The 22,752-nt window shown below is 44.1% G+C and overlaps 1 protein-coding gene across 1 annotated transcript in view; it reads left to right on the top strand.

Annotated features, from left to right (window-relative positions):
• The first annotated feature begins 9,386 nt into the window (after positions 1–9,386).
• The window catches only part of LOC121535490 (potassium/sodium hyperpolarization-activated cyclic nucleotide-gated channel 2-like), a 64,930-nt gene continuing 51,564 nt past the window's right edge, over positions 9,387–22,752 (top strand). Inside the window, 2 exon segments of the mRNA XM_045205895.1 lie at positions 9,387–10,252; positions 15,404–15,827. Coding sequence (XP_045061830.1) covers positions 9,411–10,252; positions 15,404–15,827 — 1,266 coding nt within the window. The 5' untranslated portion in view covers positions 9,387–9,410.

Genomic DNA, 22,752 nt, shown 5'->3' with positions numbered 1-22,752 from the left:
TATTTAGTCTGCCAATAAGAATGCGGTGGTTGACAGAGTCGAAAGCCTTGGCCAGGTCAATGAAAACGGCTGCACAGTACTGTCTATTATCGATCGCGGTTATAATATCGCTTTAGGACCTTGAGCGTGGCTGAAGTGCACCCATGACCAGCTCGGAAACCGGATTGCATAGCGGAGAAGGTACGGTGGGATTCGAAATGGTCGGTGATCTGTTTGTTGACTTGGCTTTCAAAAACTTTTGAAAGGCAGGGCAGGATGGATATGGGTCTGTAACAGTTTGGATCTAGAGTGTCACCCCCTTTGAAGAGGGGGGATGACCGCGGCAGCTTTCCAATCTCTGGGGATCTCAGACGTTACGAAAGAGAGGTTGAACAGGCTAGTAATAGGGGTTGCGACAATTTCGCGGCTAGTTTTAGAAAGAAAGGGTCCAGATTGTCTAGCCCAGATGATTTGTAGGGGTCCAGATTTTGCAGCTCTTTTAGAACATCAGCTGTCTGGATTTGTGTGAAGGAGAAGCGGGGGGCATGGGCAAGTTGCAGCGGAGGGTGCAGAGCTGGTGGCCGGGGTAGTGGTAGCCAGGTGGAAAGCATGGCCAGCCGTAGCAAAATGCTTGTTGAAATTCTCGATTATTGTAGATTTATCGGTGGTGATAGTGTTTCCTAGCCTCAGTGCAGTGGGCAGCTGGGAGGAAGTGCTCTTATTTTCCATGGACTTTACAGTGTCCCAAAACTTTTTGGAGTTAGTGCTACAGGATGCAAATTTCTGTTTGAAAAAGTTAGCCTTTGCTTTCCTAACTGCTTGTGTATATTGGTTCCTAACTTCCCTGAAAAGTTGCATATCGCGGGGCTATTTGATGCTAATGCAGTACGCCACAGGATGTTTTTGTGCTGGTCAAGGGCAGTCAAGTCTGAGGAGAACCAGGGGCTATATCTGTTCTTAGTTCTATATTTTTTGAATGGGGCATGTCTATTTAAGATTGAGAGGAAATTACTTTTAAAGAACAACCAGGCATCCTCTACTGACGGAATGAGATCTATATCCATCCAGGATACCTGGGCCAGGTCAATTAGGAAGGCCTGCTCGCTGAAGTGTTTTTGGGAGCGTTTGACAGTGATGAGGGGTGGTCGTTTGACCGCGGACCCGTTACGGACGCAGGCAATAAGGCAGTGATCGCTGAGATCCTGGTTGAAGACAGCGGAGGTGTATTTAGAGGGTAAATTAGTCAGGATGATATCTATGAGGGTACCCATGTTTACGGATTTAGGGTTGTACCTGGTAGGTTCGTTGATAATTTGTGTGAGATTGAGGGCATCTAGTTTAGATTGTAGGAAGGTTCAAGGAAGGTAGGTAGGAACTAGGAATGGTGGATTTCTGAAGTATTCAAACTGGTCGCTGAACAATAAGCAGGGGCTGAAATCCATTATGTGAAGCTATTATATACTATTGGCTAAGTGGTGCCATGCTGATTAGTAATCACCAAATAACCCAATCACCACGGTTTAATTATGAGCTCAGCCTGGGAGCCAATCATAGCTCTGCTCCCTCAGGAGCCCTGTCCTGAAGGAGGAAATGGAGAAAGATTATATATTTTTTTCACCTTTATTTAACCAGGTAAGCCAGTTGAGAACAAGTTTTCATTTACAACTGCGACCTGGCCAAGATAAAGCAAAGCAGTGCGATAAAAACAACAACACAGAGTTACATATGGCCGTGGTACACTTCTCACCCGGCTATGCACACTCCATTTCACTCCGCATATTTTATTGTCTTTTCAAATATGGTACCTGATGTTCTTCTGTTGAGTCTTTATGTGCATAGTGGGAAGATGGATGGTGTCTTTTGTGTGTTCTCTTTGAAGTATTCGTTTCGGTATTTCACTTATGGGATACGCGCCAGCGTATTCGTCAGAAGCCTTTATTACACTACGCCATCCATGATTGGCTGGACATCGAGGCGTGTGCTTCGGGGAAGGATGTCCCTCCTACCCTATAAAAGGTCAGACGCAGCATCTCTGAGTCGTTCAAACACCTCTTCTAGCTTTTCATCAAAAAAAGCTTACCTCGACACGACTGCATTTCCCAGAAATAGCTAAACTGTCCACAGACGTGAGCTTACAACTCGCTCACCGGGCGCTATTCTCGGGATTGTGCGGTGGTGACAATTTTCCTTTCCCTTCACCATAGCTAGAGGAAAATTATTCGAGGGAGGAACGGGTACAGCTGTGACACGGCTAACTCGACCAAGTTAGCTGTATCCAAACAGTGACTAGTCGTCGGCAAGCTAGCCACCACTCTAGCTAGCTTTTTTTCTTTTTTTTTTACTTCGGCAAGAAAAGTATTTACTAGTTACACCAAGCTATATTTTCTAACCTGTCCTTTCGGAAATGGTATCCGGCCATCACACCGAGTGGCACTGTCGGAGTTAACCCACTAATTGCTAGCTATCGGACTAGCCTGCCACGCTAGTTTTTTTCTGACAGCTAAAAACATAGCATCCAAGCTATGGCGACGAAAACATCTCCCACCCCAAACGAGGAGAAGCTCTCGGCACGAATCTGCTCTTGTGGAAAGAAGATATCGGCCAAGGACACCCACTCGGTGTGATTATGATAATGGTAAATGATAAAAATGTAAATGGTGCCTCCCTAAAACGCCACCAGAGGGAGCTACCGCTCCTTCTGTGGTGACTGGTCACATAAGCGCTCTCACCGTACGAAGCCGGACATGCGCAGTGCGTCATGAACTGTAGTACACCCTCTCCCTGACAGAGGGTGCCAGGCTTTTCCGGCAATGAAGGAAAGCCTGGTCAGCCCTCTCTCGGAGCGGAGAGAGAACTGGCGGACATGCGCAGTCAAACTGGGTACAGGGAATGATCGACAGGGGATACAGACTACAATTCGCTGTCAGGCTCAAGGGGAATCACATCGCTAGTAGGGAAAAGGGCAATACAAATTGTTCCTCCAGAGCAAAGCCACTGCGGTTTTTACTCGAGATATTTGAAGGACGCTTACTTTCACATCTCAATATACAGGACATTTCTCAGATTCGCTTTTCAAGGTGTAATCTATGAATTTCTTGTGCTCCCTTTCAGCCTCTCTGTCACCTCGTGTTTTTACGAAGTGTACCGAGGCAGCCATAGCCCCACTCAGAGAGAGGGGCATTCGGCTGATGACTTACATAGACCCTTGGCTGCTGTGCGCGCAATCGAGACAAGAGGTCTTAGAACACAGTCAGCTATTATTGGAACACCTGACATTTCTAGGTTTCAGAATAAACACAGTAAAGAGCGTTCTGATTCCCACGCAGACAATCTCTTTCCTAGGTTTAATCCTGGATTCGGTATCTTTCAAAGCTCGCCTTTCAGTGGAACGGATAAGAACATTCCAAGATTGCCTAGCACTGTTTCGCAGAGGGAACCTGGTCTCTTTCAAAACATGCCTGAGGCTACTAGGGTTGATGGCATCGGTTTTAGTAGTCATCCCATTAGGACGTTTGAATATGAGAGGGTTTCAATGCTGGGTCTCTTTGGGTCTGAGCCCAATACGTCACAAACGTCACCGTGTACAGATCTCCATAGACTGCATGGTAGCGCTGGGCCACTGGAGGCACTGGATGTTTCTTTCACAGGGTGCCCAGGTGGGCACTGTTTTATCCAGAACAGTAGTCACGACGGACGCATCTCTCTCCAGTTGGGGTGCGACCCACGAGGGCAGAGCAGTCAATGGGGTGTGGGGACCACATCTCCGTTCTACTCACATAAACTGCCTGGAAGTCCTTGCAGTGTCCCTAGCATTAAAGTCGTTCCTCTCATTTCTGGAGGGTCGTCATGTTCTAGTCAGAACAGACAATACCACTGTTGTGGCTCACATAAACAGACAAGGGGGACTGAGATCCCCTCACTTACACACACAGACTGATTATGTGGAGCATTGTGCATCTCCAGTCACTGAGAGCTACTCATATACCGGGAGTACTGAATCTGGGGGCAGATTTACTTTCCAGGGGGAACCCTCTATACCGGGAGATTGGGAGCTTCACCCGGAAGTAGCCAATCAGGTTTGGATGCACTTCGGAATTCCAGTAGTGGATCTTTATGCATAGATGGAAAATACTCCGTGTCCACTGTTCTTTTCCCTGAGGGATCGGGAGTCACCGATGGGAGTGGACGCGTTGGCGCACGACTGGCCACGCGTCCTCCTGTATGCATTCCCCATACTGGCCCTGATTTACCCCACCCTAGCCAGGGTGCGGGAGAAGGGTCTATCTCTCATACTAATAGCGGCACATTGGCCAGGGAAACACTGGCTAGCGGAGATCACTCAACTGCAATCCGGCCATCTGTGGAGATTTTCCATCCTCACCCGGAACGGTTGGCACTCTGGCCCTGGCCCGTGAATGGTTCAACTTGAACACTGTCGGGCTTCCTCAGAATGTCATTTCGACTATTCAGAGTGCTAGAGCCTCATCCACCAGGTCCCTTTATAATTGTAAATGGCCAGTGTTTGAGGAATGGTGCACTGTATCACAGGCAGTGCCATTCCAGTGCTCTGTCCCGGTAATCCTGTCGTTTCTACAGGAATTATTAGAAAAAGGAAAGTATTTTTCTACTATTAAGGCATATCTAGCAGCTATTTCAGCTTGTCATGTGGGTTTTGGGAGCACGACAGTGGGGCAACACTCCCTTGTCGCCCGTTTTGGATGCTCTATGCCAACATCCTTTTGAACCCTGGATCAGGTGGAGCTGAAGATGCTTTCATTTAAGACTGCGCGATTACTAGCACTGGCCTCCGCCAAGCGTGTAAGTGACATTCACGCACTCTCGGTGCACTCGTCGTGTTCACAATTTGCACCTGGTAACAATAGGGTATCGTTGCGGCCTAACCCCGCCTTTATCCCTAAGATTGTTAACCCATCTTTGATGTGTCTTCCTCTGGAGCTGGTAGCTTTTTCCCCCCACCGTTTTCCTCTCTGGAACATCAACGGTTGCATATGTTGTATCCAGCACGCGCTCTGCGCATCTACATGGACAGGACTAAGGGATTTAGGAAATATGATCAGTTGTTTATTTCCTGGGCGAAACCTTACACAGGTAAAGTGCTCACTAAACAAGGCCTATCCCACTGGATAGTGGGGGCTATTGCTTTGGCCTACACAAGGGAGGGTCTTCAGCCTCCTGCTGGCCTACGGGCTCATTCCACTAGAGGAATGGTTACGTCCTGGGCTTTATTTAAGGGCATATCTATCCAAGATATTTGCTCAGCAGCGAGTTGGGCTTCGCGTCATACATTTGCGAAGTTTTATAGGCTCGATGTCACTGCACCGATCCTGGCGCATACTGTTTTAGGTGTAGGATCTTCTGAAGGGCAAAGCCCATTTGTGTGATATATCGCACAGGGCAGTCGGTCATCAGGATAAGCTTGTCTGGCAATACGGGAGTCAGTATATCCCATAAGTGAAATACCGAAATGAATACTTTGAAAGAGAACTTTAGGTTACGACTGTAACCCCGGTTCTCTGATAGTATGAGTGAGGTATTTCACCAGACCACCCTCCTTGCATGAGCGAGGAAGAGGTGTGGCTTATTTTTGAATGACTCAGAGACGCTGCGTCTGACCTTTTATAGGGTAGAAGGGACATCCTTCCCGGACGCACACGTCTCGACGTCCAGCCAATCATGGCTGGTGTAGTGTAATAAAGTGAAATACCTCACTCATACTATCAGAGAACCGGGCTTACAGTCGTAACCTAGTTCTGTGTAGCCCAGCCTAAATATTCCCCTAACCCCTACCCCTAGGCTTACACCTAATATCACTGAAGGGATCATTGGAACATTTTAATGTGTTTCAGACCAAGCCCCTATCCAAGTCATGTACAGTCAGGTCCAAAATTATTGGCACCCTTGATAAAAGGTCAATAATAAATAAATAATACAAATACTGAGCCATATTGTATGCTAAAAAAAGAGGCAACCAGGTGTTTAGCTAAAATGTCCTGGTACTGGGTAAAGTTTATGATGCCGTTGACCGTAACAAGCGCCCCAGGACCAGTGGGAGCAAAATAGCCCCATAGCATATTTTACTGCTAGGTATCCTTGTTTTGACTCTAAACCCACCACTGGTGTGCGTGGTCAAAGAGCTCTAGTTTCATATCATCCAGCACATATAAACGCTTGGAGTTTGATAAATGGCATTGGCACTTGGATTGGAACCGTTGCTTTGGTCAGATGACAATGAAAATAGAGCTCTTTGGCCACACACACCAGTTGTGGGTTTGGCGTTGAAATGAGAATGGATAAACAGAAAATAACCCCATACCAATGTGTTGATAGCATAGGTTCCAGTATGTTCTAGTCTGTTCTAGTCTATGTGGGGCCCCCCACCCAAGTCATTTCCTTATCAGCCATGCTGGTGTAACGGTACCTTCCCTCTCCTGTCTACTGCTGCAGCACTATCAGCCTAAACCCATTATGACCCATTTAAAGCTGCCTTGTCTTTCTGTGTGTGTGTGTGTGTGTATCTGTGTGTGTGTGCGTCTGTGTGTGTGTCTGTGTGTGTGTCTGTGTCTGTGTGTGTGTGTGTGTGTGTGTGTGTGTGTGTGTGTGTGTGTGTGTGTGGAGGAGAGAAAATGAGAGAAGGAAGAAATGGGTGGGGAACAAAAATAGAGAGAAAGAGACCCGGCCTGGTGTCATCCACACCTTCACCTGATTAGCTTCCTGGGAACAATAGGCGGTAGAGGGGGAAGTAAACATTATTACTGTATATCTTTCACTAAACCTTCTGTGCATGACTGAAATGCTTATTTTTACCCTATAAATATGTTATAACCAGTCCACATACACCTGGGATGTCAGTGTGGAAAAAAGGTAGCTGAGGTTTTATCATAAGGTTGACCTTAACCACAGATTTAGGACCAGATTACGCTAACCCCAATTTTAACCTAAACCATTAGAGGGTTGAAAGAATAGCTGACCCTGTGTGAGTGGTTATAGCTGCAACTTCAAATTCTCACACAACAATGATGAATGTTGACGCTGCCAGCATACGCTGCTCTCAGGTTTGTTCCACCAGACCAGCCAACAGCAGCATCTGTTCAACCAGCCTGACACTGTCAAATTCAAATTCAAGCTGCTTTATTGGCATGAAAAACATTGTATCAATATTGCCAAAGAAACAATGTATACAATATACATTGTAATAAAACAAATAAAGAATAACAAATAATAATATAAAATGGTAGTAAATAATAATAATATAATTTTTTTAAATAACGACAATAACAACAATAAAATGGTAAATGTCTCTCTCAGGGATTCCTCATATCTCGTTGGACCTCGTCCAAGATCAATTAGTCTTTTTTTTCTTTTTTGGAACTCTGACTTTTATGCAAATGAACCCAGAGCATCATACTTCTAATGTGTCATCATACCAGGAAGTGGAATTGAGGCAGGCAGCCTCTGCAGAGCAAGAGACACACTCCATCTGCCAGCTCAGACTGGACCCGGCATCTCACAGACAGCGTCACTGTGAAAAGGTAAGAGACCTGCGGCAAGGAGCCTCAGAACAGTCATGACAACCCCATTGACCCCTGGGAAACGTAGTTTAACATTGCTGCATGGATGTTTGAGACAAGTTCAGTGATTGCAGACAACCTCTGAATGTCATTGACACAGACTGTGTGCGATCAACGTCAGTGATTCTGAAAGCTGTGTATGTGTGTGTGTCCGTCCTCATATAGTTCTCACTGGTTCTGTAACAGAAGAGCAAGGTCTCAATGGACAAGGTAAAATATCAGAACATATATACAGTTTTGCCTGTATTATCATGTGTATGACGTAGATAAGGTTGAAATAGGATTTGGCGATAAATACATACTGGGCACGTTTTCCCTAACCATTGATCTCTCTCAAAGGCATCCTTGTCCTATATCAGATCAGACAGTGTGTCTGGAGCTTGGGTCCTTTGTCAGGGCTGTTCTTCCGTATCCTACTGCTGGTCTGATTTGATCACTGTATGATTTATTCAATTTCAGTACGTGCTCAGCTCACCGGTTGTGAATGCTTGGGTAAACTTGGAGATGGATTAAACATTGTTTCTGTCCTGTAAAGGGGTCCTGAAATAATCATGTGGTTACAAAAAGTTACATGCACCTGTTGATGGAGGTAACAGCAGGCTAGAAACTGTGATATAATGTAACCCTACCAGCAAGAATACTTTGGTGCCTGCCTGCACACATTACTGTATCTGTTCACTAATATCTTAATCTAACTTTTGGGTGACAGTACCTCACTTCCAAAACATAATTTGATCATTCCTACAATCCGATTTGGATTCTTGGAACGTTTGGTGTAAATTGAAAGCTGTATCTTTGAGGAGAATCTTTGATGAAAACCCAAATAGTTTGATTCAAGGATATGATGCTTATAAAAGGTGCATTTCGATAGAAGTGGCCTCCTCCCCTTATATCTTGATTGTCATGTCCTCATATGGAAACATGAGATAGGGGAAAGTATGGTAGATGCCTATTGGAAAGTTGCTGTTGCTGTGGAAGTTTACCTGCTCAGCTCTTTCAGATAAGTGCAGATGATGGGGTAAAGGAAACAGACTGCTATCACTTTGAGATCTCATTCTATCTATTCCACCTGTATGGACAGTAGAGGGCGCTACACGTCTGTTTGACATATTGTCATTGAAAACACCCTCTAAAAAATGACATCATTGCTTCATTACTTTCATGCCGTTTTAATTGAGCGTTTGAATGCTATATGAGTAATTGACCCTACCCGATTTCACATGATTTTAGCTGATAGCTTGTTGAATATTTTGGGAGTTTGATTGATTAGAATGTAATTGTAAGTTAATTTAATAAGGCTATAGGTTTACAGTAGCCCATGGTTTGCTGAATGGGACTTAATCACGGAGCAACTGCCGCTAAAAGCTTACATGATCTCTGAAAGTGAGCACAGATACCTACTCTTGTAGTTTGCAAAGAAGTCACGTCCACCTCCTCCTCTCTCTCCTTTCTCTCTCCCCCTCTCCTCTGTCCCTGTTCGGGTTTCTCTAAAGATAATTGGAGGCAACATTTGATATGCCCAATGTCATGGACAAGAATGAGGTTTCACCAGGCTCATCTGCTACGACCATGAAAAAGAAGGTGGCGGGCGGCAGCGGATGTAGCCACATCAGCGCGCCCAAAGGTGCCATGTCCAATTGTACGAGAAGCAAAAGCAGCAATTGTGTTGACTCTGTCCCCGCTGCTGCTGCCAGCCAGAGTGCCCCGACTGTGAAGCAGCCCGGCGTGGCCAGCAACGCTGTCATAGACGAGGCGGAGGACGGTGAGGACGAGTCCAAGACTCAGTATCCGCGGCTGCGCCGAACCGGGTGGAACGGCGGTGGCGGAGGCGGGAGTATCAGGATGAAGAACTTTACGCCAGGAGGGGGAGCCGCGGCCACGGCTACCAGAAAGAACTCAACCAACAACGAGCCCAGCCTACTGCAAGCAGAGGGTGCGCCTGCTGCTACTAAGCTCACTGTAGCATCCAAAGCGACTGATACCACAACCTGTCCGGGAGATGCTGCCGGGCGCGGCGAGACCAACAGAGCGGCAGGGGCGGAGGCGTCTGGAGCAGCTGTCGCAGTAGAGGTTTTAAACGCGGCAGCAGGTGATGCTTGCAACACCACCGCTCCAATTTTAAGAATGAAATGCAACAAAAACGGAGAATGCAGGAGGGACTCCGGCACCGGGAGCCTGCGCTCGATCATCTCCAACAAGACTGCCGGGGCGGGGAGGGCCGAGGACTCGTCCCTTAGGCGCGGTGCTTGTAACTCAGCCAGGGCCAGCATGGATGGCTCCACGACAGGGTCCATGACGCAGGGCCAGGGGGAAGGTAGCGTAAACCCCGGCGTCACCCCGGTTTCCACCGGCGTCCCCGAGAAAAAGGACTCCAGGGTGTCCTTCTCCAACGCGCCGAGCAGGAAAGCGTCCTCATCGCTGCACGGCTCGACCCAGACTCAGACGACCCAGCAGCCTAGAAACTCTGTCACCTTCCAGAAGCCCGAGGATGGACCCCAGATCCAGGCCGAGGATGCCGAGCCTGACGGAAGCACCTTCATGCAGCGACAATTCAGTGCCATGCTGCAGCCTGGAGTTAACAAATTCTCCTTACGCATGTATGGGAGTCAAAAGGCGGTGGAGAGGGAGCAAGAGCGGGTTAAATCAGCGGGCAATTGGATTATCCACCCCTACAGTGATTTCAGGTAAGAGTTATGCTATGTATGTATGTGCATGTTGGCAATGTCATGGAGTGCCTTTTTTTGGCCCCATAGCACCATCAACAAGTTATACTGAGAATCCAGGAGCCCAGCAATAGAATGATATTGTCATTGTGCATTGTGCGACACATCCATTGTTATTAGTTGTTATAAGACATATGTTCCACCTGTTCTGGCTGGTATTTTAGCCTACACATTTATATCACATTTTAATGAATGAAGCCCATCTATGCAGCGATTTTCATTAAACAATGGGCCATTGACAAAGCAGGTTTTTTAGAAGTGCTTTTTAGATTATTTCAAAGACAACCTGTGTGCAAAGCTCTCGGCATAGGCTTTATGAATAGCGATGATATCTTGCCCTTTCAAGGTTGTAAACACTAGCTAGTCTGTTGAATGTCAGGGATACCCAACCAAGCCTCGCGTTTGTTTCAATTTGTGAACTCATTCGCATCGATCGCATTCAGAACAATAGGCTAATCTTGGCCCACAATTATTAAATTACGTAAATTACTAGGCTATTTACCGTGGGGCTAGATTAAAGATGGTTTGTTTTTGTTTCGAGTCGAGGTTAGCGTAGTAGCCTATGGCTGTCGGCCAGATCCTTGGCTGATAGGACTGCCGGGGTGTGTGATGCACTCAGTAATTGAATGTCACCTTGAGCCAAGTGTGCTAAAACCTCAAGCATGCTCACTCGAGACATATCCACCTCTATTACTCTATGACTCCCCGGATCATGCATTTTAATGAGGGGTTCGCTTTGCCCGTTTATCACGGTTTTATCAGCGATAAGGATAATTTACTTCTCACGACTTTTGACACACAAATCGGGGTCCTCTCGCGTTTGAAAGGGTCATGTTGATTATGAAATGCTTTATTTTCGTGAATTGGGCCCTGTCTCTGCATGATATGCCATTGTTTACATGGTCGTGAAATTGCATCTTTGCGTCACTGGCTTTCTTGAAAGACACATGGGCGCTTCCGTCCCTCGTTTCAGCACCACTGGCGAGTGGACAGCTCCTGCCTAACCGAAAGTGGAGCCGGCAGAATGATAAACTCTGCAGCTAGCCTTAATCACACCTCGTGCTGTTTCTGCTCAGCTCATCTTAACGAATGTGATCAAATAATGTTGACTCAGTACAAGACATATGATACTAGGGCCTAGGAGACCGGGGCACAAAGTAACAATTTCAGTATTTACTTATTTATGAAATGATTATTTGAGTTAGATGAATAATATGTTTATACAAACAACATACATATCTCAGCTACCATTACACACTGTAGGCTAACTACGTTTCTAGGACATACCAGCCGTTTATAATTCATCCGAAAGTGGTGGAAGTCAAAATGTTACAATTAACCAATTAGGCAGTAGTCTTCAATGGTAAAAATTAGGGGTAATTTAAACATGTTCAGATTTTAAACTGACATTTGGATATAAATACACTAAAATTGACAATTGTTTTCTCAATTTTAGCATTCAAGCATGTCATAATGACCGAAAGCCATTTTTCTAAGTATTATCTTTGCTATACTGGCAAACTTGATGTAAAGAAGTGATATTTTATATAATTATGTAAATGTCTCTAAATACCATATAAAATAGCATAGAATTTTAGGCAAGGGGTTAATTGTAACAAATGTTACAATGTACCCCCATTATAAATCTGAGTCTAATCTGAGTCTTGTGACAAAATACATCAATAATTATTCTCATCAACTATACCAATCAAAATACCTATTCTAACTGATTAAAAATTATATATGATTAGATACATGGGGAATGTTTCACAGGTCAATAATCAAAAAAGGGAGAACAAAACATTAAGAACACCTGCTCTTTCCATGACATAGACTGACCAGGTGAATCCAGGTGAAAGCTATATGATCCCTTATTGATGTCACTTGTTAAATCCACTTCAATCAGTGTAGATGAAGGGAAGGAGACAGGTTAAAGAAGGATTTTTAAGACATGAGACAATTACGACATGGATTGTGCATGTGTGCCATTCAGAGGGTGAATGGGAAAGACAAAACACTTAAGAGCCTTTAAACGGGCTATGGTAGTAGGTGCCAGGCGCACCGGTTTGTGTCAAGAACTGCAACGCTGCTGGGTTTTTCACACTCAACAGTTTCCCATGTATATCAAGAATGGTCCACCACCCAAAGGACATCCAGTCAGCTTGACACAACTGTGGGAAGCATTGGAGTCAACATGGGCCAGCATCCCTGTGGAACGCTTTCGACACCTTGTAGAGTCCATGCCTCGACGAATTGAGACTGTTCTGAGGGCAAAAGTGGGTGCAACTCAAGATTAGGAAGGTGTTCCTAATGTTTGGTATACTCAGTGTATGTAATTTGACCATATAGTTTTGAGGAGAGTTATGCAACACAATAAATACAAGTCTCATAGGAGTTGTCATGTCAGAGTTCTCACAAATATCATAACTAACAGGGTTTGTCAAATATGTTATTGTTGTGGTGTAAACTGTGGAGTTGTGTTCACCATCTGGTACATGGTTCACACCTTGTTGCGTCAGTCGCAGTGTAATGACTCAGCGTTGCACCTGCAGTGAGCCCTCTCTGACTGCGCAGCCTTGAACACTCACTAGCCTACCTCTCCCCTCTCCCCTCTACCTCTGACTGTCATCAGCAGCACCCAACCGTTTAACCTGCTCTTTACACCTCAGCTAACTGGATTTTACATACTGTAAATTGAGAAATCATTTGACTAAACTAAATAAAAAGAAGAAGAAAAGGTACTATGAAACAAAGATAAATTATATAAAGAATGATAGTAAAAAGCTTTGGAGGACCTTAAATACAATTTTGGGAAAAAAGGAAAACTCATCTCCATCATTCATTGAATCAGATGGTTCATTCATCACAAAACCACCTGATATTTTTCATTGGCAAGATTAGCAAATTTTTCCCCACATTTTGTTGTGTTTCAGCCTAAATTTAAAATGGATTAAATTGAGATTTTTGGTCACTGACCTACACACAATACCCCATAATGTCAAAGTGAAATTATGTTTTTCGAAATGTTGACAAATTAATTACAAATGGAAAGCTGAAATGTCTTGAGTCAATAAGTAAAGTATTCAACCCCTTTGTTCAGGAGTAAAAATGTGCTTAACAAGTCACATAATAAGATGCAAGGACTGTGTGTAATAATAGTGTTTAACATGTTGTTTGAATGACTCCCTCAGGGCTTGCAAGTAAGCGTTGTATTCGGCGCATGTGACAAATAAAATGTGATTTGATTTGATCTCTGTACCCTCAGTCGAGCTACCTCATCTCTGTACCCTCAGTCCCTCAGTCTAGCAGTGAATTTAAAACTCTAAGACCAGGAAGGTTTTTCAATGCCTCGCAAAGAAGGGTACCTATTGGTAGATGGGTAAAAAAGAGCAGACATTTTGAGCATGGTGAAGTTATTAATTAACCTTTGGATGGTGTATCAATACACCCAGTCACTACAAAGATACATGCGTCCTTCCTAACTCAGTTGCCGGAGAGGAAGGAAACCGCACAGGGATTTCACCATGAGGCCAATGGTGACTTTAAAACAGTTACAGAGTTTAATGGCTGTGGATCAACCACATTGTAGTTACTCCACAATACTAACCTAATCGACAGAGTGAAAAGAAGGAAGCCTGTACAGAATAAAGATATTCCAAAACATACATCCTGTTTGCAACAAAGTACTAATGTAATACTGCAAAAAATTTACAATCCAGGTGTGCAAATCTCTTAGAGACTTACCCAAAAAGACTCACAGCTGTAATCACTGCAAAAGGTGATTCTAACATGTATTGACTCAGGGATGTGAATACTTATGTAAATGAGATATTTCTGTATTTAATTTTCAACATATTTGCTAAAATGTCTAAAAACATGTTTTCACTTTGTCATTATGGGGTATTGTGTGTAGATGGTTGATATATATATATATATTTTTTTTTCATCCATTTTGAATTCAGACTGTAACACAACAAAATGTGGAATAAGTCAAGGGGTATGAATACTTTCTGAAGGCACTCCTATTTGCCATCTTTTCAATCTAAGCCTACAGGAAAGTGTGTGCCCTCAGGCCTGGAGGGAAGGAAAAGTAATTATGCTACCCAAGAATAGCAAAGCACCCTTTACTGGCTCAAACAGCCGACAAATCAGCGTGCTACCAATCCTTAGTAAACCTTTAGGAAAAATTGTGTTTGACCAGATACAATGCTATTTCACAGTAAACTGACTTTCAGCTGACTTTCAGCACACTTATAGGGAAGGGCACTCAACATGTACGGCACTTACACATATGATAGATGATTGGCTGAAATAAATTGATAATAAGAAAATTGTTGGAGCTCTTTTGTTAGACTTCAGTGGAGATTTTGACATTATCTGCTGCTGGAAAAATTTATGCGTTATGGCTTTACATCTCTGCTATAGCGTGGATCAAGAGTTATCTGTCTAACAGAACACAGAGGGTGTTTTGTTAATGGAAGCCTTTCCAACATAATCCAGGTATAGTTGGGCATTCCCCGGGGCAGCTGTCTAGGCCCCTTACTGTTTTCAATCTTTACTAATGACCTGCCACTGGCTCTGAGTAAAGCCAGTGTGTCTATGTATGCTGATGACTCCACACTATACGTGTCAGCTACCACAGCAAGTGGAATCACTGCAACACTTAACAAAGAGCTGCAGTCAGTTTTAGCATGGGTGGCAAGTAATAAGCATCGTTTTTGGGACAAATCATTCACTAAACTCTAAACCTCAACAAAATCTTGTAATGAATAATGTGGAAATTGAGCAAGTTGAGGAGACTAAACTGCTTGGTGTAACCCTGGATTGCAAACTGTCATGGTCAAAACATATTGATACAATGGTAGCTACTCCGCCCCTTTCCTCCTCCTCTCCCTTTCGCTTCTCCCTTTCCCGCCTACACACACACACAAACAAACAAACACATACACAAACTCTCTCTCTCTCTCTCTCTCTCTCTCTCTCTCTCTGTCTCTCTGTCTCTGTCTCTGTCTCTCTCTCTCTCTATCTCTCTCTCTCTCTCTCTCTCTCTCTCTCTCTCTCTCTCTCTCTCTCTCTCTCTCTCTCTCTCTCTCTCTCTCTCTCTCTCTCTAGGTTCTACTGGGATTTCACAATGCTTCTCTTCATGGTGGGTAACCTGATTGTCATCCCGGTGGGCATCACCTTTTTCAACGATGGGACGACCACCCCCTGGATCATCTTCAACGTCATCTCCGACACCTTCTTCCTCATGGACCTGGTCCTCAACTTCCGCACGGGCATCATCATCGAGGACAACTCTGACATCATCCTGGACCCCAAGACCATCAAGTGGACGTACCTGAAGACCTGGTTCATCGTGGACTTTGTCTCCTCGATCCCCGTGGATTATATCTTCCTGATCGTGGAGAAGGGGATCGACTCTGAGATGTATAAGACGGCCAGGGCCCTGAGGATCGTACGCTTCACTAAGATCCTGAGTCTGCTAAGGCTGCTGAGGCTGTCCCGGCTCATCCGCTACATCCACCAGTGGGAAGAGGTAGGACCACACACCACACAGCCCCCCGCCCCGAAACACTACATGGCTTAGTATAATTATCATAATGGATTGAGGGGAACTCGTCCTTGCCTCATCCACTATTTGTGGTCATGATGAAAGGATGAATGATTATAATTATAGTAGACATATAGCACCATTCACCCGGTCTCTTGGAGCTTGTAAAATGGAAACTCATCTCATCCACTATTAATCTGTAGTGCCCACTCACAGCATCATGGCTACATGCTACATGGTTTAGTCACTATAGATCAGGGCTGCCCAACCCTCTTCCTGGAGAGCTACTGTCCTATAGGTTTTCAGTCCAACCCTAATTGATCATATCTGATTCAGCAAGTTAAGGTCTTGTTGAGCAGCTAATAAGTAGAATCAGATGTGTTAAATTAGGGTTGGACTGAAAACCCACAGGACGGTAGATCTCCAGGAAGAGGGTTGGGCAGCCCTGCTATAGATGGATATGCTAATAAAGTTAGATGGCTATTAGTGATGAGGGGGAAGAATCGATACAGTTACATATCAAGTATTTTCCCTCATAGTTTGTTGTCCATCTTCTTTTTAAATAGGGAAGCAATTTGTTTTCAGCACTTTTATTTCCATGACTGATCAAAACTCATTCTCATGGATTTATTTTGTCCCTCTGCGGAAGACATATGGTCAGCAATATGTTTGGAACATCGAATTGCAATAAAATCACCGTATCGAATCGCAATACATATAGAATCATGAGAATCATGAGAATCGCAATACATATCGTATTGGCACCTAAGTATCGTGATAATATTGTATCGGGAGGACAAGCACAAGTATTGTCAGAGAGACGGTACAGTAGTGAGGTAGGACAGCATTTTACAGAAGTCCTTTATAGACAATGAGATCACTAAATGTCCTATGGCAATAATGATAATGGATTGGATTTTTTACCACTCTTTCCACTGTAGGTCTAAAGTGCTTTACTCTAGGTGTACTGAGGGGTAGTGAATTGTAGATAGTGAATTGTAGAGAGTGAAGTATAGATAGTGAATTGAGTAGTGAGGTGTAGTGAATTGGTATTGAGAGGTAGTGAGGGGTAGTGAAATGTAGATAGTGAATTGGGTAGTGAGGGGTAGTGAATTGTAGATAGTGAATTGGGTATTGAAAGGTAGTGAGGGATATTGAGGGGGAGTGAGGGGTAGTGAATTATGCAAAAGGTTGTCCAGACAAGTTGCAAGTTGTCTAAGTAGACAATCATAGAATGCTCTGTCAAGCATAGAATATTCAACCAGCACACCGCACTGTTCTGTAACCAGGAACTCTTGGTCCCCAATCCATTTGGACTTCTGTATAGATGAATAAAAAGCAGATCTGGGTCTAGGTGCTGTTAAGTCACTGAGTTCCTTCTCAGACATTTAGTTGTTGGCTGATGCCCAATAAGCTGTGAGACAGATGATCAGTCTGTACCCGGCCCTGCCTGCAAGCTGCATATGTTAGTTTGTTCCCAGTCGTTTGTCAAGGGCCAGGAGGTTTACTTTGCTGTTCTCGACCTGTCTCCCACTGAAATATGTGTGATGTTGTTGGCAGGAGGGTTTAAGCTTTTAAACACACTTTGCATCCTAATCACCATCAGTGTCGTAGCCGTCTCCCCCTTTGACCTGCGAATCCCAGAAGGCGTCAGCTCATCTTCGTATTAGAGAGGCAAACACATTTAATCAATTAAGACGCCTGAGGAGGAGCAGGTGAAAATATGGTACACCGGAGGGGGTTCTCACTGTGATTATACTGTATGTCTTGTTAATTGTTACTATTACCAAACCATAATTCAGTTAGGCTAGCATTCCTCGTAGGGTTTAATTGTGTTTCCATAAATGTTCTGTCTCTTTGTTGGCTTCGGAAGGGATTTCTGATTAGTTGGTTGTCATATCTAGTTATTTGTTAATCTACAGGACATATATGCCCCTGCTCTATTCATTTTTTGGAGGGGTACTTTGTGTTTGGTTGGGCCCCTGGTGTGGATGGCGGATGGTGCGGATGACGGATGGTGGATGGATGCACTGGGCCCTGTGTGTGCACATGACCTTTGGATAATTGGATTTTCTGGAGCCATTATGCGATAAACACACAGAGCGGTGCATGATGGGTAGAGGAGGATACTTGGCATGCATGGAAGATGAGTGCTGAGATGGGCTGGTGTTAAACAGGCACAGACAGACAGATAGACAGACAGACAGACAGATACAAATAATATTACTCAGTCGAGGTCTCAACTTACTGTTGAGAGTTAGAATAATAGAATACACAAGGTGGAATTTCGAAATTTGGTTGTGCATCAGCAGTCACAAAATTAGCCCATGTCACCATTAGAAAAATATATATTGTTAAGTTAGTCTAGCGGCCAGCTATTTAAACTTACATTTACATTTTTGCCATTTAGCAGACGCTCTTATCCAGAGCGACTTACAGTTAGTGAGTGCATACATTATTTTTTATAGATTTTTTTTTTTTTCATACTGGCCCCCCGTGGGAAACGAACCCACAACCCTGGCTTTGCAAACGCCATGCTCTACCAACTGAGCTACATCCCTGCCGGCCATTCCCTCCCCTACCCTGGACGACGCTGGGCCAATTGTGCGCCGCCCCATGGGTCTCCCGGTCGCGGCCGGTTATGACAGAGCCTGGATTCGAACCAGGATCTCTAGTGGCACAGCTAGCACTGCACTGCAGTGCCTTAGACCACTGCGCCACTCGGGAGATTACGCATGGTGGAATTACCGATCGGCGTGGGTTCCATTGATCATCAGTTATCATATTAAAAACTGCAAACATTTTCCACCACCCTATGGCAAAATGTGAAGAATTGCAGACCCACGAGCCACTGTGGCCCCATCAAAGCTGCCCATCCCTGCCATAGGAGAACCCTTTGAAGAACCCTTTTTGGTTGCAGGAAGAACCCTTTTGGTTCCCAAAAGTGTTCTACCTGGAACCAAAAAGGGTTCTCCTATGGGGACAGCCAAATAACCCTTTTGGAACCACCAAAGTGTAGAGTTTGGAGAGGAAGTGTTGAGTACAGTGCTAGACGTGCCTCTCCACTGTTTAGGGTTGAGTGGACTGTGTTTACAGGCATCAGAACAGCGCAACTTTGTTTAGATCATTATTTAGAAAGCAGTAGCACAAGTCACAAAATATACCTGATTTGGTTTTCTGCAAATATATAAACACCATGGGAGTCTTACTTTTGGGGGGAACTTTACAGTCCTATTGATCAAACAACCAACAGGTAGGCTATCTCTCCCTCAGTTGGATTCTTCCAGGTTAATTCTGTAATCCATCTATATAACACAAGACACTGCAATAACCTTCCCCCTCCCCACTGCCGCACCTCACATAGTCAATTCTCTATCAGATACAGAGGTACCATACTCTGGAATTCTTATCTTCACATTGCCAAAACATCTTCATCCCTCAATAACTTCAAGCGAAGACTGGGGGTCAGCCTGATGAACCAAACTACTCAGTAACCTTCTCCATGAAGACTGGGGGTCAGCCTGATGAACCAAACTACTCAGTAACCTCCTCCATGAAGACTGGGGGTCACCCTGATGAACCAAACTGCTCAGTAACCTCCTCCATGAAGACTGGGGGTCAGCCTGATGAACCAAACTACTCATTAACCTCCTCCATGAAGACTGGGGGTCAGCCTGATGAACCAAACTACTCAGTAACCTCCTCCATGAAGACTGGGGGTCAGCCTGATGAACCAAACTACTCAGTAACCCCTCCATGAAGACTGGGGTCAGCCACTGCCTGATGAACCAAACTACTCAGTAACCTCCTCCATGAAGACTGGGGGTCAGCCTGATGAACCAAACTACTCAGTAACCTCCTCCATGAAGACTGGGGGTCAGCCTGATGAAACAAACTACTCAGTAACCCCCTCCATGAAGACTGGGGTCAGCCTGATGAACCAAACTACTCCTCAGTAACCTCCTCCATGAAGACTGGGGGTGGTCCTGATGAACCAAACTACTCAGTAACCTCCTCCATGAAGACTGGGGTCAGCCTGATGAACCAAACTACTCAGTAACCTCCTTCATGAAGACTGGGGTCAGCCTGATGAACCAAACTACTCAGTAACCTCCTCCATGAAGACTGGGGGTCAGCCTGATGAACCAAACTACTCAGTAACCTCCTTCATGAAGACTGGGGGTCAGCCTGATGAACCAAACTACTCAGTAACCTCCTTCATGAAGACTGGGGGTCAGCCTGATGAACCAAACTACTCAGTAACCTCCTCCATGAAGACTGGGGGTCAGCCTGATGAACCAAACTACTCAGTAACCTCCTCCATGAAGACTGGGGGTCAGCCTGATGAACCAAACTACTCAGTAACCTCCTTCATGAAGACTGGGGGTCAGCCTGATGAACCAAACTACTCAGTAACCTCCTCCATATAGCCAAACTCTCACACACACACATAAAAATAAAATAAAAATAATCGTGATTACTGATCAATTAATTTATTAATTTATAATGAGTAGGTTTTGTTATCTGTTTTAACAAACCTTTTTTATTTTGTATTGTATATTGTTTGCTTGTGGTGTGGTTTTTATATAAGCCCTTGGACACCGTTTTTTTATTTATTTGTTTTTATCTGTATTGATGCCTATCACTTGTTTTCTTTGGTGCAAATAAATAAACAAATAAATAAATAAAGTTGCCTATGCACAATAATAACAACGATATTAGCTAGCCTGAGCCAGATGTGCTAAAGTCTAGCACAGTGGGTACTAGGCAAACCCTCTCAAACTGTTTCAGCGCGTAGTTGGAATTTCACTGTGAATACGATGAGGAATAGTAGCCTGCTCGGCCTCCTGCAGCCTGCCCCCAGTCCCATAATAACCCACAAGTGAATGGGGTTTACAGCTTGCCTGCCTGCTCATTTGATCAATGCCCAATACATTTTGATTGACAACTAAGAGATATGCTAACAGTCGTTCAAGTTTAAGTAAATGAGGAGCTAGCTTAGTGATCCCAATAGCTGTAGCCCAATAAAAGGTTGGGGGAAAAGTCTTCCACTCACACACTTGTCCAGCCGATAACATGACATCCTTCCAGCAGCTAGCTAGCTAGCTGCAGTACAAGGCTTTGTGTCAGTTTAGGTTCTAGCTAGCTAAATTACTTAGCTATCAAGCCATATAGCTAGCTTGCTAAATAAGTAGGCCTGCATAAATAGATAAGCTAACTATAGCCGTATCCACGTAACGGGACTGCATAGCTAAATTGATTGTGTTGAGATTCCCAATCACTGCTCTTTTCGTCCATTTTTGTGCAAAGTATTGGGTCAGTGAAACTGAAACAGTTCATCCCCTGAATGGCTGGAGGCAGTTAATGTACTAGCTGTGATTTACAACCTGATATATCAATATTTATTAGACTATCTAGCGATTTATTGTGGAATTTTATTAATCATGCGTTGACTGCATCCATTTAATTCTGCCAACAAGGCCTTACTCTACGTAATTTGAATTTTGAGTAAAATATAACCTATTTTTTAAACCTCTTATAAAGATGGGTTTGAAGCATAAACTGCATATTTGATATTTTAGACCGATATAATGACTATCTGTTTGTTTAATTTCTGCAAAGTAGTTCACACTATGTCAGTTCCACTTTAAACTGTACCCTCTACTAATGGGAATTGCCATGGCGACATAACTGTTTGTGCTGTGGTAGTAGCAGTTTGTTGTTGTTGTTGTAGTTGCTATTCACTCCTCCAATTGATTATGTGAGTGTTTATTGTTTTAAACACCAAAACAAAATGTTGGTTGGAAGACTAGAGGGTCTAATTGAATGAGTCATTCTGGTGATTACATTTTCACACAAAAATGCGGAGAATCTGCCTAAAAAATGTGTCCTATTTCTGCTTCTCTTTGGTTCACTATTTTCAGATTTCTCACAACACCATAAGAACCTTGGCGCTGTCCATGGTGCCTGATTAGAGCCATACAGTTGGCCAATCAGTCCTCCATGTTGGCACCAAACGTTCCATGACAGTAACATTCTAATCTGCATTCTCTGTAGAATGTAATTCTCTTGGAACCTTTGGTGCCAACATGACGCCCATTCTGATTCTGTGTCTTAAACTAAGTTAGCAGAACTCTGCATACTGTAAATATAGCTCTGGTCCTGTGACTATCTCCTCTCCCCCTCAACATGTCACTAATCATACGTTCACATCTAAGCAGCAGCAGGACTCTATAAATAGATGTGCTGAAGTGCAGTATTTTGTCAGTTGCCAGCTCATATTAGAAACCAACTGTCAGAAGCCCTAAAAGGTTAAAGTGGCATTAAGAAAGATCAACTGGTGATTCATGTCCAATCAAAGACCTGGTTGAGATAGTGTATGAGGCCAATGGCATCAGTCAGTGACTGTGAGTTAGCATTGCACCATCCTCATTTACATTTACATTTTAGTCATTTAGCAGACACTGATATCCAGCGCGAGTTACAGGTACATTCATTTTAAGATAGCTAGGTGGGACAACGAAATATCTCAGTCATAGTAAGTACAATTTCCCTCAATAAAGTAGCTATCAGCAAAGTCAGTGGTAGTAGGAAAAAGTCAAGTGTGAAAGGCAAGGGTGTTCTTTTTATGTTTACATTTTTTAGAGGGGGGGTTAGTGGGATTATTTAAGATACTCTTTGAAGAGGTAGGATTTCAGACGTTTTCAGAAGATGGGCAGGGGTTCTGCTGTCCTGGCGTCAGGGGGAATCTGGTTCCACCATTGGGGTGCCAGGACTGAGAAGACTGAGCTGCATTTAGTCTTCCATCTTGTATTTTACTAATACCTCCTCAGGGATCGTTGAAAGGAGATTGTCCTTGTGGCCAGCTTGGTTTCTTGCTTAGGGCTCAGAAATACGTATGTTGTATATG

This window comes from Coregonus clupeaformis, chromosome 21 (assembly GCF_020615455.1).
Source record: "Coregonus clupeaformis isolate EN_2021a chromosome 21, ASM2061545v1, whole genome shotgun sequence".
Taxonomy (NCBI): domain Eukaryota; kingdom Metazoa; phylum Chordata; class Actinopteri; order Salmoniformes; family Salmonidae; genus Coregonus; species Coregonus clupeaformis.
This window is presented reverse-complemented; position numbering and strand designations above follow the sequence as displayed.